General features: G+C 43.5%; 1 protein-coding gene across 1 annotated transcript in view; it reads left to right on the top strand.

The window, feature by feature from the left end:
* Positions 1–455: 455 nt before the first annotated feature.
* insrb (insulin receptor b) overlaps positions 456–13,702 on the top strand; it is a 95,050-nt gene continuing 81,803 nt past the window's right edge. Inside the window, exon 1 of the mRNA XM_035647756.2 lies at positions 456–1,684. Coding sequence (XP_035503649.2) covers positions 1,591–1,684 — 94 coding nt within the window. The 5' untranslated portion in view covers positions 456–1,590. The remainder of the gene's footprint in view (positions 1,685–13,702) is intronic.

The raw sequence follows: 13,702 nt of genomic DNA, 5'->3' as shown, positions 1-13,702 counted from the left end.
TCCGGGTCCGGACTCCGGTCCAGGTCCGGACTCCGCTCCGGGTTCCCCCTCGCGCCGCGCGTGGCCCAGCTGAGGCGACCGGCAGCACTTGTTTACTGGCGGAGCGACTCGCGGAGCCAGAGACGGAGCGAGGGGGAACGTGAGGGAGAGCCGCCGCAACACGGAACGGGAATACAAGTTCCTGGGGTTTTGGTTTTTTTTAAACACTTGACCCCTCTTTTTTATTTGAGCCCATTTCGTGTCGGTTCTCCTCCTCGCTGTCGTCGCGGTGGGAGACTCTGTGTGCGCGCGCGCGCCTTGTTTTTCTCGTCTTCTCCCTTTTGAATTCCCACTCCGTCGCTCGACGCTGAGACCTCGTTTGTTTTGGATTAGCCTGCTAGCGTTAGCGTTAGCTCCCCCCCCCCCCCCCGTCGGACTGACGTTAATCTGAGAGAAACAGACGACGGAGCGGCGTGGTGGTGGAGGAGGAGGACACTTCCCTCACTTCTCCGGCGGCGTGCAGGTCTCACGGAGCCCCCCCCCCCCCTTATGTTCGTCCCTTCCCCCCCTCGGTGAACGGAGGGAAGAAGTCACGTTTCACTCCTCAAGTTTTCCTGTTTTCTTCTTCTTCTTTTTTTTTTATGGGTGTCCATTCGTCCGCGGCGTGGTGGTCAGCGGGGGTGACCGAGTTCAGAGGAGGGTCGTGGTAGTGGGGGGGAGAGGGAGGCTGGGTCGCTGGCACGCTGTTTTCTTTTTTTCTTCCTGCACGTAGCAGCTCGGAGGAGTTTCCTGGGATGAGCTCCCATCTGTCTTAAAAAGAGAAGAAGAAGAAGAAGAAGAAGAAGAAGAAGAAGAAGAAGAAGAAGAAGAAGAAGAAGAAGAAGAAGAAGAAGAGACGCGCGAGCAGGGGGATATAAAGACCTGCGCAGACCCGTCCACTCCACTGGACGACACCTCCACGACGTCCAGCCCCAGGCTGCGGGAGGAACCGAAGAGGAGCCTCTGTTTTCTTTCTGTAATACTCAAGTACAAACTGCAGTTTGTTGTCGAAGTGTCTCTCCCCTCAGCGGAGCAGCGCAGGGAGATGAGCCCGGGGCCAGTGGCGCTCCTGTAGGGACCTCCAGACGAGCCCTAACTATAATAATAACAATAACAACAACAATAATACTTTTATTTCTGTCGTTCGCGTTGCACCGACGGTGAGCAGATGAACGTGGACTGGCGCCTCCACGTGTGGAAAATGAAGATTTTTACCCACACAAGTGTCACCAGGAGCCAAGATCACGTTATTTAGTGGTCTGCGTTTTCTTTTTCCAGGGCTCACACACACACACACACACACACACACACACACACACACACACACACACACACACACACACACTGGCTGGACTTGGCTGGGAAGAAACTCATACATTTATTGCCCCCCCCCCCCCACCCCTGATCACGGGGGGCAACCTTGATTCGGTTGTCCTCATTGGACCTCCAGTTTTTTTATTTAATTTTTTTTTAACTTTTGATATTCCAGAAATAACATTTCCCACCACAAGATTGGAGTTTTTTTTATAAACCCCGAAGCTTCAAGAGGACGACACAACTTCTCCAGTCAAAATGAGGCGGTGGACGTTAAAGCTGCGAGCACAAATCGTGTTTTTTATCATCTGCACCTGCATCGTGTGCCAGTGTGGACTAATAAACGGAGAAAGTAAGTATTACTATTTTTATTTAATTATTTATTCACATGCAGTGTCGTGTGTCTGTCATGGGCAAATTACATCTAGTTCTTTTTATTTCCAGGTGTGTGTGACACCTGGCACACACACACACACACACACACACACATATATATATATATATATATATATATATATATATATATATATATATATATATATATATATATATATATATACATATACATATACATAGAACAATTTAATGTTTAAAACACCCAAGTGTAAAAAAAGAGGATAGCCTACCATAGAGTGTGATAAAGACACGCATACATATACATAAAAGATCAATATAGACACTGGTAATAGAAATATGAACAGTATAATCACTCCAAAGTATATCTTTTTTTGTAACTAGCGGTTGAATGTTATGAGGATATCGGAGCTCGAATGGTTATTGTATTTCCCCCCTCATTTTATTGTATTGTTTTCATGTTCCTGGACCTTCGTGTTGGCGCATGCGCGCAGCTCCGCACAGGCTCTAATTATAAGGGGGGTCTTGTATTTTCAGTTCGCTGCGCGCTAATAATTGATATTCCTCAGCGGAGCACTAACCCCGCCCCCCCGCCCCGGTGCCGTCTCTTAAAGGTGCATGTTTGAGCGGCCTGCGTCGGATGCGCCGGTCCCAGGGCCAGATTAGTGTCTGTGCCCGGACGAGGGGGGGTCTCCTGCAGCGAGGCTAAACTGGGAGGAGCAGGATCGACCCTGTGAGCGCCGCTAGGCCTCCGATGGCGACAGGCACTCACCACCAACAACAACCACACACACACACACACACACACACACACACAGCTCCTGCTGCTGCAGCCTGAACGTAAACAAATTAGCCGCCGACGCTAAGAGGTCTCGTTATAGGCGCTGGATTAGCCTACATGGGTCTTTAGCTGCAGACCGGACTCCAGTGTGGTCAACCTCTCTCCCACTGCGCCACGTCTGTTCTCTTCCCCGGTTCTTTTTTTAAATCAACGAATGAGGAGGAGAGTAGAACAGCGTGTTGTCCAAACAGTACCGCGATGAGAGAGACAGAGAGAGGACCCCCCCCTAAACTGCCCAACGACCTCATATTGAGAATATTGGAGCGATGATATCCAACAATGGATTTTGTTTTCGATCTCTGCGTTTTTTTTAAATTATGATTGTTATGATTATAATTATAGACTGGTGTTGCATGTAGGCATAAATAAAGTGGAGCAAACTAAGATCACAGTTAAAGCACTTTTTTCCCTTTCCAGAATGAATTTCACCAACAGTGAGTAAGAAGTATCGGATGGATCCAGTTTCTTGCTTTAGGGGTGCTTTGCAGATGAACTATGCAGTGATATAATTCAGTTTAAGATAGAGCTTTACCTTAATATTATGTTTGTCATTATTAGTATTGCCATTTAATATTGACAGCATGGCAAGTGACGGTAGAATAGAATGAGAGCAGGAACTGGATGGTATGATTTGTTGTAATACTCAGGGCCACATGGTTATTTACTTGTGTAGTGTGGTCTCAGTGTGAATGAATGTGTCTCAGTGTTAAACATATCCACATTGTTCATTCAGACTGGCTGGAATACAAGTGTTTAAGAAATGAATTAATGTACATTTTACTCGTTTATCTGTTTTTAATCGTCGACTCACATTAACCCTTTTTGAGGGTTTGTGTTCAGTGTTGTAGGTGATGTGGTTGCAGTCCACACAGTGTTTCGGTCTATGAACTTAGTCCAGAGAAAGTGAAGCAGGTAGAGCAGCTAAAAAAATGTAGAGAACAAGTAACCCTAATCACACTTTTAATGAAATAGTGTTTGCACTTTTTTGCCTCATTTAGTGACATTGTGGGTCTTCAAGGAGTTTGAGTTTGAGTTTCATTACTTTAAAGTTGCTCCCGCAGGCCAGGTTCAAAGAACATGTTATGGCTACTTTACACAGTTTATGTATGCAGACCGAACAGAGGCCCCTGAAAGGGGGTTTTGTGAGAAAACGGTGTATGTACCCCTCCTTCCTCTTCTTTCTTTTCTTTCCTTCCTTCTTTCCTTCCTTCCTTCAGGGAGTGCAGTACATGTCCTTGGCTGTTTCTGGTTCCTGGTTTACTCAATTCTCTGGGAAGTGACCATATTTGGCACTGTTGAGATGTTTATGCCGGGAGCGGGGGGGGGGGGGGGGGGGGGGGGGGAACAACCAAAATACTTAGAATGCTTCACTCTGAATCCACACGCTGCCTGACATCTGACATCTCCACCTCAGTCGTGGGAAAGGGGGAAGCGGCATTGATACATAAACCAACGCTTCGGCTGTGATGTTCTTAAGAATGTTATAAGGAGGCTTTTACAGGCTGTCGTTAGTGAGGTCTTGATTGAGCTGTTTGTCATACTTCTCAGCAGACAGTTTTTCTGAAGTAACCGCTGAGCTGTCTCCTGGTATAACTCGCGAAAAACAAGTTGTGCAACTGGGAGCCTTGCCCCCTTCTTGTTCCTCTGAGGCTTGTAAGCACAGATCTGTTGGAAAGTGGTAGTGCATGTGTGTGCATGTGTGTGCATGTGTGTGTGTGTGTGTGTTGTTATACATGTTTTTCACTGTACATATGCTTCTTAAAATGGCTCTGTCAGACTGCATCAAAGCAGAAGACCTTCCCTCTGTGATAATCTGAATGAACTGCCCACAGCCGTCTTTCTTATTCACGAAGAAGAGTTGAATAGATATGTTGTTTCAACTCTACTGATTTAAGAGAGCAGAGCTGCCCTCCCTCCATTTGTATGTTTGTGTGAATTTGTTCTTTGCCCATTTGTTGACTCAGGCTCAGTGGAAAGTGTGTACATGTACATCAGTATGTACCGTAGACACCCTTTGCTGTCGACAGGATCTCATGTCTGAGCTCTTGACCTAGCCACTTCCGGGTAATGTATGTTTTCCATGTATCTCTCTGTCTGTCTGTCTGTCTGTCTGTGTGTGTGTGTGTGTGTGTGTGTGTGTGTGTGTGTGTGTGTGTGTGTGTGTGTGTGTGTGTGTGTGTGTGTGTGTGTGTGTGTGTGTGTGTGTGTGTGTGTGTGTGTGTGTGTGTGTGTGTGTGTGTGTGTGTGTGTGTGTGTGTGTGTGTGTGTGTGTGTGTGGGTGTGTGTGTGTGGGTGGGTGGTGGCCATGCGTGAGCACAGTGTGTACTAGAGCGACAGGCTCAAGAATGGGCTGCCTGTTAGCACTAGCCCCTGTGTCCTGAGGGGCCCCATGGCGCACCACACATCCATTTCTTTGAATGGACCAAATTGCATGATGTGTTTTGCAATGGAATTAGCAAGAGTTGCGTCCCGAAACATGACAACAATGAACAAGGTTGAAGGCGAATAATGTCACGAAGCAGAGTGACGATTCCATTGCTGATTCAGGTCTTCAGAAAGAGTAATGTCAGTACCTCCTAATACCAAAAGTTCAGTGCAGAGGTGTCCTGAGAAATCCAGAGTCTGAATACAGTCTTTAGATTGTTCCAATCAGTTTAAAGTTGTAGTTTGTGTCTTGTACTGTCCACTTAAACTTTACATAATACAATGAAGAAGTGAGATCTCAAAGTCATATCCGAGCAAGGTGAACACATTTTCACGTCTCTCTACCTTGTTTCGTTTTTGTACATTTCCAAAACATACGTGTATATGTTCCAGCTTCTTAATTACATTCAATCCATTCAAGAGAGCCTATACCAGTCCTACATACAGTGGAGCCTGTGTATTGTTTTTAATTGTGTCTCTCTATAAGTGTTACAGCTTTAAAACAGTGTCACTGTTTAAAAAAAAGAAGCATTACATACTGTATTAGAAAAGCCTGCGCTGCATGTTTAATGGATTTGTGGCTTTCACAGTGCAGTCGTACCACTGATTGCAGATTGCCATTGTATGTTTGGGTAGTCCATGTTTACAGAGCCAGCAGACAATGGGGGTCATGAACTGAGGCTCTAACAGCTGTGTGTTCCGTTGTCGAGTATCGGCCAGGAAGGCAATATGTACTGTGAAAGGAAATTAACTTTTTGAGTGTCTTTCCTATGTGTTTCCTCCTCTGCTCTTTATCTCTCCAAGTGTCCCTTTCAACTCCTTCTAACTTGCCAAAGCATTTTTTTCATCTTGTGTGCATATGCAGTGCGAGCAGAGGATGTAGAATTCACAGTTTGACCAGCTGACAAGCAAATACATTCCTGTATCGTTTGCTTGTGCGTTCATTTTTGTCTGCTTTCGACAGACACTTCAGTTCTATCTACACACACTATTTTCGTTTGATGATAATTGGAAAGGCTCAGAAGATTCCTGAAATTCGGCATCTTGAAAGGAGAGACATTGATTATTAATCACACTGATCTCGGCTTTGAATAGCCAACTAATATACTAATATAGGCTACAGGGGTACAACATCACAAAAACATCAATACCCAGTGAGTATGTTGGCCCGACAAGTAAGCTGAGTTTAAGGTGAACAGACAAGAAACACAAGTGAGTGTTTTTGAGAGTTGCAATGCTAAGGGACACCTAATTTCACTTTCATTGTGCTTTTGGAGTCAATGAAGTCATATTGTGTTGGGACTGTGAGAGACCAGCGTGAGATTTTGGACACTTAATGCACAATGTCCTAAATAAAAAGGCTCCTAACAGCTGGAGCTGCATTTTAAATTTCAGCCAAAAAAATTGTTGCATTAAACAACAACATTTCCCGTCCTTAATTTAGAGTTAAGACGGCTGTGGGCAGTTCATTTAATTCCGAGCTGAGCAGATATCATTCCTAGACAGAGAACTGAAACTGTTTATGTAAACCTCTGCTCACTGCACAGAAATGTGGTCAATCTGGGAGGGGATGGATGGTGTGTGGGGATCACACACACACACGCTCTCACACACACAGACAATCACAGGGAGCGCCGTTACGCCATGCTGCAACAATCTGATTTGATAGCCCTTGTTGCTGTTTGGATCTCCTCTATTTTAACCATTGGTGACTTCACAGTAAAATCTGACTTGAGCTGGCCCTGTAATGCAGGGATCAACAAGGGCTTTTCTGGAGACCTTTTCCAGGCAGGACCAGACACCGGCTGAGGCCGTGTTCATGTTCTAATGTAAATACATTTAATCTTCGTTTTGGAGCCTGGGGTCGTTGACCATCCCAAAAAATATGTTTTTGTTTAAGATGTTGTCCAAAACTCAAATGGTTGAAAATGGCTGTTTTGGTTTGATTGTGATGAGGAAATCTGTTTGGTAGAAATGACGTACAGCTTCTGGCTCAAGTCGCTGGCGCCTGCCCAGTGTATGAGATAGAAGTATTTTTGTATTGTTTTGGCCTCTCAGTGGACAGCGGACTTTTTATGTAAGCAACTGTGTATGAAACTTAAAACATTTTTATCAGTGTGTCCAGATTGATCTACGTCAGTGTGAGCTAAATAGAGGAAGGCTGAATTTTTTCTTTGTGGAAACAAGGATCAGAGTCTGTATATCTGCTCAGAGGGTGTTACAGTTTGTAAAATCATCTGACAATGCGAAGGTCACTCTTTCAGCAATCAGTTCAGTTCAAATAAAAAGTGTACTTGCTGTGCGTTGACGCTCTGTCAGAGGTTTATAATTGATTTTCTTTTTCATTTCATATTTTATAATCCTATGCTCTTTGAACAATGATTATATGCCTGCTATGCGCCCTTAGGAGCCAAGCACCTAAAGGCATGTATTATAATCCTTTGGTCTTATTTGTATAAGTATTATTATTGTTGTTCTTCATTTTCAATAAAAATATCATTGATATAATAATAATTAGTGGTTATCTAAAATTTTATTTATTCTGCCTTTCAAACAGAAATAGCCGCCAGTCTATCTTCGTGAACGGGCTATCTCGGAGAAGCCTTGAGGGAAAATCTTCAAATGCGGCACAAACATTCACTTGGACTCAGGAATGAACTGATTAGATTTTGGTGGTCAAAGGTCACAGTGACCTCACGCCTGGCCCATTCTTGGGAACGCCGTATATCAGGAACGCCTGGGAGGAATTTCATTACATCTGGCACAAACGCCCTCTTGGTTTCGAGGATGAAGCTCGAGTGATTAGATTTGGTGGTTAAAGGTCAAGGTCACTGTAATTTAACAAAACACTTTTTGGGCCATAAATCAAAAGCTCACATGCTAATTATGATGAGATACACTTAAAGCCTTAATATTAAATTCCCTCAAAGTCTTCACTACATTCATGAGACTGAACTGCAGATCGACCGGTCGGTGGGGGCATACGTCTGAGGGCTGAGGCTATTTGAGCAGTGACTGAAGCAGTAAAAGCTCTATATGCACCACATCAACTTTTCCACTGTTCCCTCCTGTGTCCATGCCTCTTTGGTCTTGGCTTCCTCTCGCTCTCCTGCTTTATGCTGGAGCTCCCTCTGCTCCCATATCCATATCTCTTTTTCTCCCTCCCTTCGCTTGCTTTTACGTTCAGGGGTAAGAGGGTTCACTTTCATCCACTGATTAGTTTTTCTTTCTCACTGCAGATGAGCACAGCCTGTGGACCACACGCACACACACACACACACACACACACACACACACACACGCACACCTGCTAATCCTGCTCTGTATAGGGTGGGAAGCCTCCTCTTAAATGTGTGAACACAATTCATTTGACACCTCTCCTGTTCTTTGTATTTTGTGTCTCCTCTCTTATTAGACCTGCTTGCTACAGCTGGGCCGAAGTGACACTCAACATTTACATTTATTCAATTGGCAGCACTCTTTTCTTTCCAAAGCAACTTACAAACTACACATTAGTGTACTTAAACATGTACACCTGCACATTGCAACCAACAACACAGTCACACAGACATCTCTGATTATGTTTTGTTTGTAGCACTGTGTGTGTGTGTGTGTGTGTGTGTGTGTGTGTGTGTGTGTGTGTGTGTGTGTGTGTGTGTGTGTGTGTGTGTGTGTGTGTGTGTGTGTGTGTGTGTGTGTGTGTGTGTGTGTGTGTGTGTGTGTGTGTGTGTGTGTGTGTGTGTGTGTGTGTGTGAGAGATCTGTTGAGGGGGGGGCTCTGTTTTTGTCCTGATGAACTAGCCTGAGATGAGTTGCTATGGTTACAACACTAGCTGTGCTGGCAGTAGGATGCGGTGCCCCCCCCCCCCCCCCCCCCCACACACACACACACACACACACACTTCAGGCCTCACTGCTTTTGACTCACATTTAACTGGATGGTTACTGTGTGATGACGGAAAATAGGATAATCCTTTTTTGGCACAATTGTCTCGTCTTGATATAATCATATATGTTATTGAGTTGCTGTTGCAAGTGTTTTTTTATTGCCTGCAGTGTCCCCTTTTAATAAACCATAGTTTATCCAAATTTCTTTTCTTGTGTCATAAAAAATCAATCAGTAATCAAGTCAGGACCTCTGACTGTCCATCAGCATGTGTCCTGTACTGTGTGGAAGTCACCTAATGTATCTCAATAAGTGATCAGAGACATGGATGTAGTTCTAATACTGATTTCTGTTCCAGACTCACCATAGTGGTATATGTACTATAGTAGTAAATATCTGGAACCTCACGACGTGTAATGATGTCAAGTCATATAAAGAAGTGGCATGAAGAAATGGAGAAGGTAGAGAGAGGGATCAGAAGTGATCAGAGACTTGAATGTAGTTGTAATACTGATTCTGTTCCAGACTCACCATAGTAGTACAATTATTTATTCTTTTTATTGATCCTTATTTTTCTTGTTATATATAATGTGACTCACTTTTCTTTAATGATTGGTGCTCACCTATGACGAACACCAACAGAAGTCTTGGATGAAACTGGCAAACTTGAGTATTTCTCAGCTCAAGCTCTCTGTACTCGACCTCTCCTTTCGCAACATGTAACGCACACACACTGTTCACCAACATTACAACAGATGGAGAGGGTGATGGAAACAACCCTCTTTACAGAGAGAAGGTTCACAAAGCTCCTTTCTTCTCAATTTTTTTTTACTTTTGCGCCTGCAGTACACCTCTGCACCATTTTACCCTGTAGTCATGAAAACTGATGGGTGAAAATCTGGCCATGCCTCACAAAACCACTGACCAAGCAGTAAATGTAATCTTTTAATTATAGAATATATGCTCATATGATCTTTATTAGTGGTTTTTATTAACTGCTAACTGTCTTTTATTGACTGGTTTGTTTCAGGAGTAATGAGAATTTTATCTATTGAATAGTACCATTTATTTAATCCGTGGCTGTGGTTCGTGTAATAACAAACCCACTAATACCCAGCCTTTCACATTCCAGGATACATCTGTTAGCCCAATTTTTGTAAAGTCTGGAAGACATTTACTCCAAATCATTTGGGCCCTCATATTTGTACCAACTAACATTTCGGCCAACCACGCAACAATGGGTTTATTATAGACAAACACACAACAAATCAAGCATGTAGATATAAAATGTCACTTGATTCTGCAACTGTAATGGTGCGGGTCACACCGGCGCCGCATCACTCGCGAGCCCAATTGAGTTCGGTCTCAGGAACACTGGTGCTTATTCGCATCATTTTCCGTGAATAACGCAAATATTTGCTTGCTATGAACACGTAAAAATGAACTGTTAAATGAAAAAAAGGCGGACAGATTTTATTTAACAAAGGTTGTGCTAATTTGGGCTAAAGCTAGTGTCCAATCTCAACACTAACTGCGCGTCAAAGAGTCACACAAATATTTCGATGGATAAAGTCAGTAAACATTTTCCTCAGGAGTTCATGGTTTCAAGTCTTCTTCAATACAGTATGATGTAAAAACATTTTCCATTTAGAGTAAAACAGACGATAAAACACATCAAGTGCACATCAGGGCATGTGACTGACAGCAAGTACCGTCCAATGAGTGCAGGTCACAAGTGTAGGTGGACGTGTAGTTTCCTAGAGCTCTGTCAGGCTCCTCCAAATATGGTTACTTCTTGCTTCAAAAAACCAAGATGGCGCTGGCCAAATTTCCAAAGTCAAGTCTTCGAAACAGCAGTGCACAAACAAATGGGTCACGTCATGGTGGGTTGCCACTTGGTAAAAACCAAAGTCCTACAGCATGTCTTCTAATTAGAAACTTTTTCCAAACTACATGGCAGATTGAATTTCATGTCTAGATAGTGTCTGATCATTAAATCCTTCACTATAGGAATACTCTCTAGGTTAATGTCTCTTTGCATTCAATAGTATTTATTGGTGCTGCTTGCAGAACAAACAAAGACCATAGTTATGCTGCTGGGTACCAATATTGTTTTTGAAACAGTTTGAAAAAAGTAGGGTTGTTAAGTCACAAAAATAAGGATCCCAGTAAATCCAACGCTTCAAAAGTTTGTTGTTGAATGAAAGCAGTGGTTTGACATTTACCCTTTTGCGCTCGTGCGTGTGTGATTATTCTGGGACTTAAAACAACAGTGGAGACATAAGCATCAGTTATGGCAAAACATTAAGCTCTGAGGCATTCGGCTCAGACCTGGTGTTTCCCTAATGTCATTGGATAGTTGTTGATGGGTGTACTGTGCCATCACGTGCCCCTTGCTGCTGTATCAATGTTTAACTGGTCATTAGGTGGCACATAAGGACAAGAGTGGAGTGAAAGGGAGGAGCTGATACTGGAGACGTAGTGAAAAGGGACAAAGATGAAGAGCTTGCCCCTAGTTTATGAGCTTGCATCAAGCATTTCTAATTCAGTAACAGTTAAAGGGGGCCCATATTGAATCATGCCTTGCTGCTAAATGACAGCTTAATGAATGGAAGTCATTTTACAATACCGCCGTGGCCACAGACCCTGTACTCCAGGGATCAGTCTGTCAGTGGCCGGTCAGCTGATTTGTTGGCCAACGGGCCCTCTGGAGAGTTAACATGACGTCAGTATTTCATCCATGCCATACCTCGCATGCTCGTGGATATCCTGTACGGAAAAACCAACAGAAGGTTTTCTGTGGAAAAGCAAACAGCAGCGAAGGGGATATCAATGCATGTGTGTTTATTGATAGCGTGTTCAAAATATCTGGAACCTCGTGACGGGTAATGATATCAAGTCCTATAAAGAAGTGGCATGAAGAAATGGAGAAGGTAGAGGGAGGGAGAGATATGGAAAGAGGGAAGCGGAGGTGTGTGTGTGTGTTTGTGTGTGTGTGTGTGAGTTATTTTTTTCTGCAGCAGCCAGTAAGAGCTGGTGGTCTAACAGCGCAGACAAACGGCCATTAAACTGACCTGGCCCCTTTGCTTCTCCCTCTTTTCCGTCTTGGTTTGTCGACTCCACTAACGTCAAATCTCTGTTTGCTCCTGTACCACTTGACTCGCTCCATCTCTCAAATTCTGCCTTGTTTTTTTCTTTCTAGCTTGCTTGTTTTCCCATCTCCCCTGCTTGTTAACTTGTCTCCTGATTCATGTGTGTGTGTGTGTGTGTGTGTGTGTGTGTGTTTATATATATATACACATATATGTGTGTATATATATATATATATAATTATTTCCTCCTCTCTGGGTGTTTTTCTTCATTCGCATCAAATTTTGTATTCCGCCGTAGTTCGAGTTGGCAGCCTTGCAGCGGTCCGGTCAAATCAATAGGATTTTCCATGCTTGGGATGAGCTCACTTGTCCATTCACCACACAGGGAGCTGTGTTTCTACTAAACCCCTAAACCGAATAGCTGAAGGTTAAAACTACTCCGCATCAAAGAAAGTGTTGATATGTTGATGCCGCCTGGGCAGCCGTCCCGTCACACTTACTATACTGTGCCCTTCTTATCTGAGGCAATCTTGTCTTACCTGATTAAGTGTTTACACCGGGCGGTTGTAGCTTTACTGCCAATGTAGAGGCCAAAGCAGATAGACAGGCAGATTTGGAGGAAGAAAAAGAAAGCCATACAAGATGGAAGGAGTCGACTTGGCAGAGCCGCCAGGCAGGCGTAGCTCTTCCAGCCTCATGTGTAGCTCTGGTTTGTGGGTCGGAGCGTTGGTGGGGCCGGGCCCTGCAGCTGCTGCCGTGTGGCTGCAAGTCAAGCAGGGATACTGAGCCCCGGCTGCTTCCCTCTTAGGCTGAGGCTCACCACACCAAGACACTGCACTGCGCTCCACTCGCTAACGTGGGAAGATGAAAAAGAACATCAGATGTTTTTTGTATTACTCACTCTGTGTGTGTGTGTGTGTGTGTGTGTGTGTGTGTGTGTGTGTGTGTGTGTGTGTGTGTGTGTGTGTGTGTGTGTGTGTGTGTGTGTGTGTGTGTGTGTGTGTGTGTGTGTGTGTGTGTGTGTGTGTTGCACTATATGTCTTCAACACACTCTCCAGCCTGCAGTTGATTACCTGCTCCTGTTTCATAGTCCTCTGTCTGTTCCAAAATGCCATGTCAGGAATGCTGCCCCCCCCACAACATGCTTTTTATTTGTTTGGAGCACCACCTGGTTTAGCTGTTTCTTAAGGTGTGGCCAGAGTTTTTCTGATCTTTTTTCTTTTCATTTGTGTATTACCAGCTGTTCCAGTATTTTCTACACAGGGGACATGTTGGTTGTAATTGCTCATAAAAATAAGTGTAAAAAAAGAATGAATATCTTCAATTCTGTGTATTTTTTTGGAATTGGATGTTGCTAAAGTAGCAGCAAGTCATTGTGAACTCGTCAGGTTTGGATGCATGTGCAGATCTAGTTTGCATGATATTCTCTTGAAGTCTTTTGTGTAAGCACATGAGGCAGAAAGAAGGAGAACGAAAAGGCTGGAATTTTAATGAGGAAATGGTAAGTAAAAAAAAAAAAAAAAATACAAAGACTGTATGTATGCATACAGTATGTATGCAATATATATACTGTTTGGACTGAAGATTTTGAATTCTTTGCATTTGTTTGCAGTACCGCTCTGAACAGAGTTTATGTGAATAAAACTATTTTAAGTTAAAAATGATTTAACTTAAATTAATGTTTAAGAAAATAACATATAGTAGCCAAACATTCTAATGTATAAATGGATTAACAACATAAAAACACAATAAATATTTGCCTTAACAAAAACCT

This window comes from Scophthalmus maximus, chromosome 13 (assembly GCF_022379125.1).
Source record: "Scophthalmus maximus strain ysfricsl-2021 chromosome 13, ASM2237912v1, whole genome shotgun sequence".
Classification (NCBI taxonomy): Eukaryota; Metazoa; Chordata; class Actinopteri; order Pleuronectiformes; family Scophthalmidae; genus Scophthalmus; species Scophthalmus maximus.
This window is presented reverse-complemented; position numbering and strand designations above follow the sequence as displayed.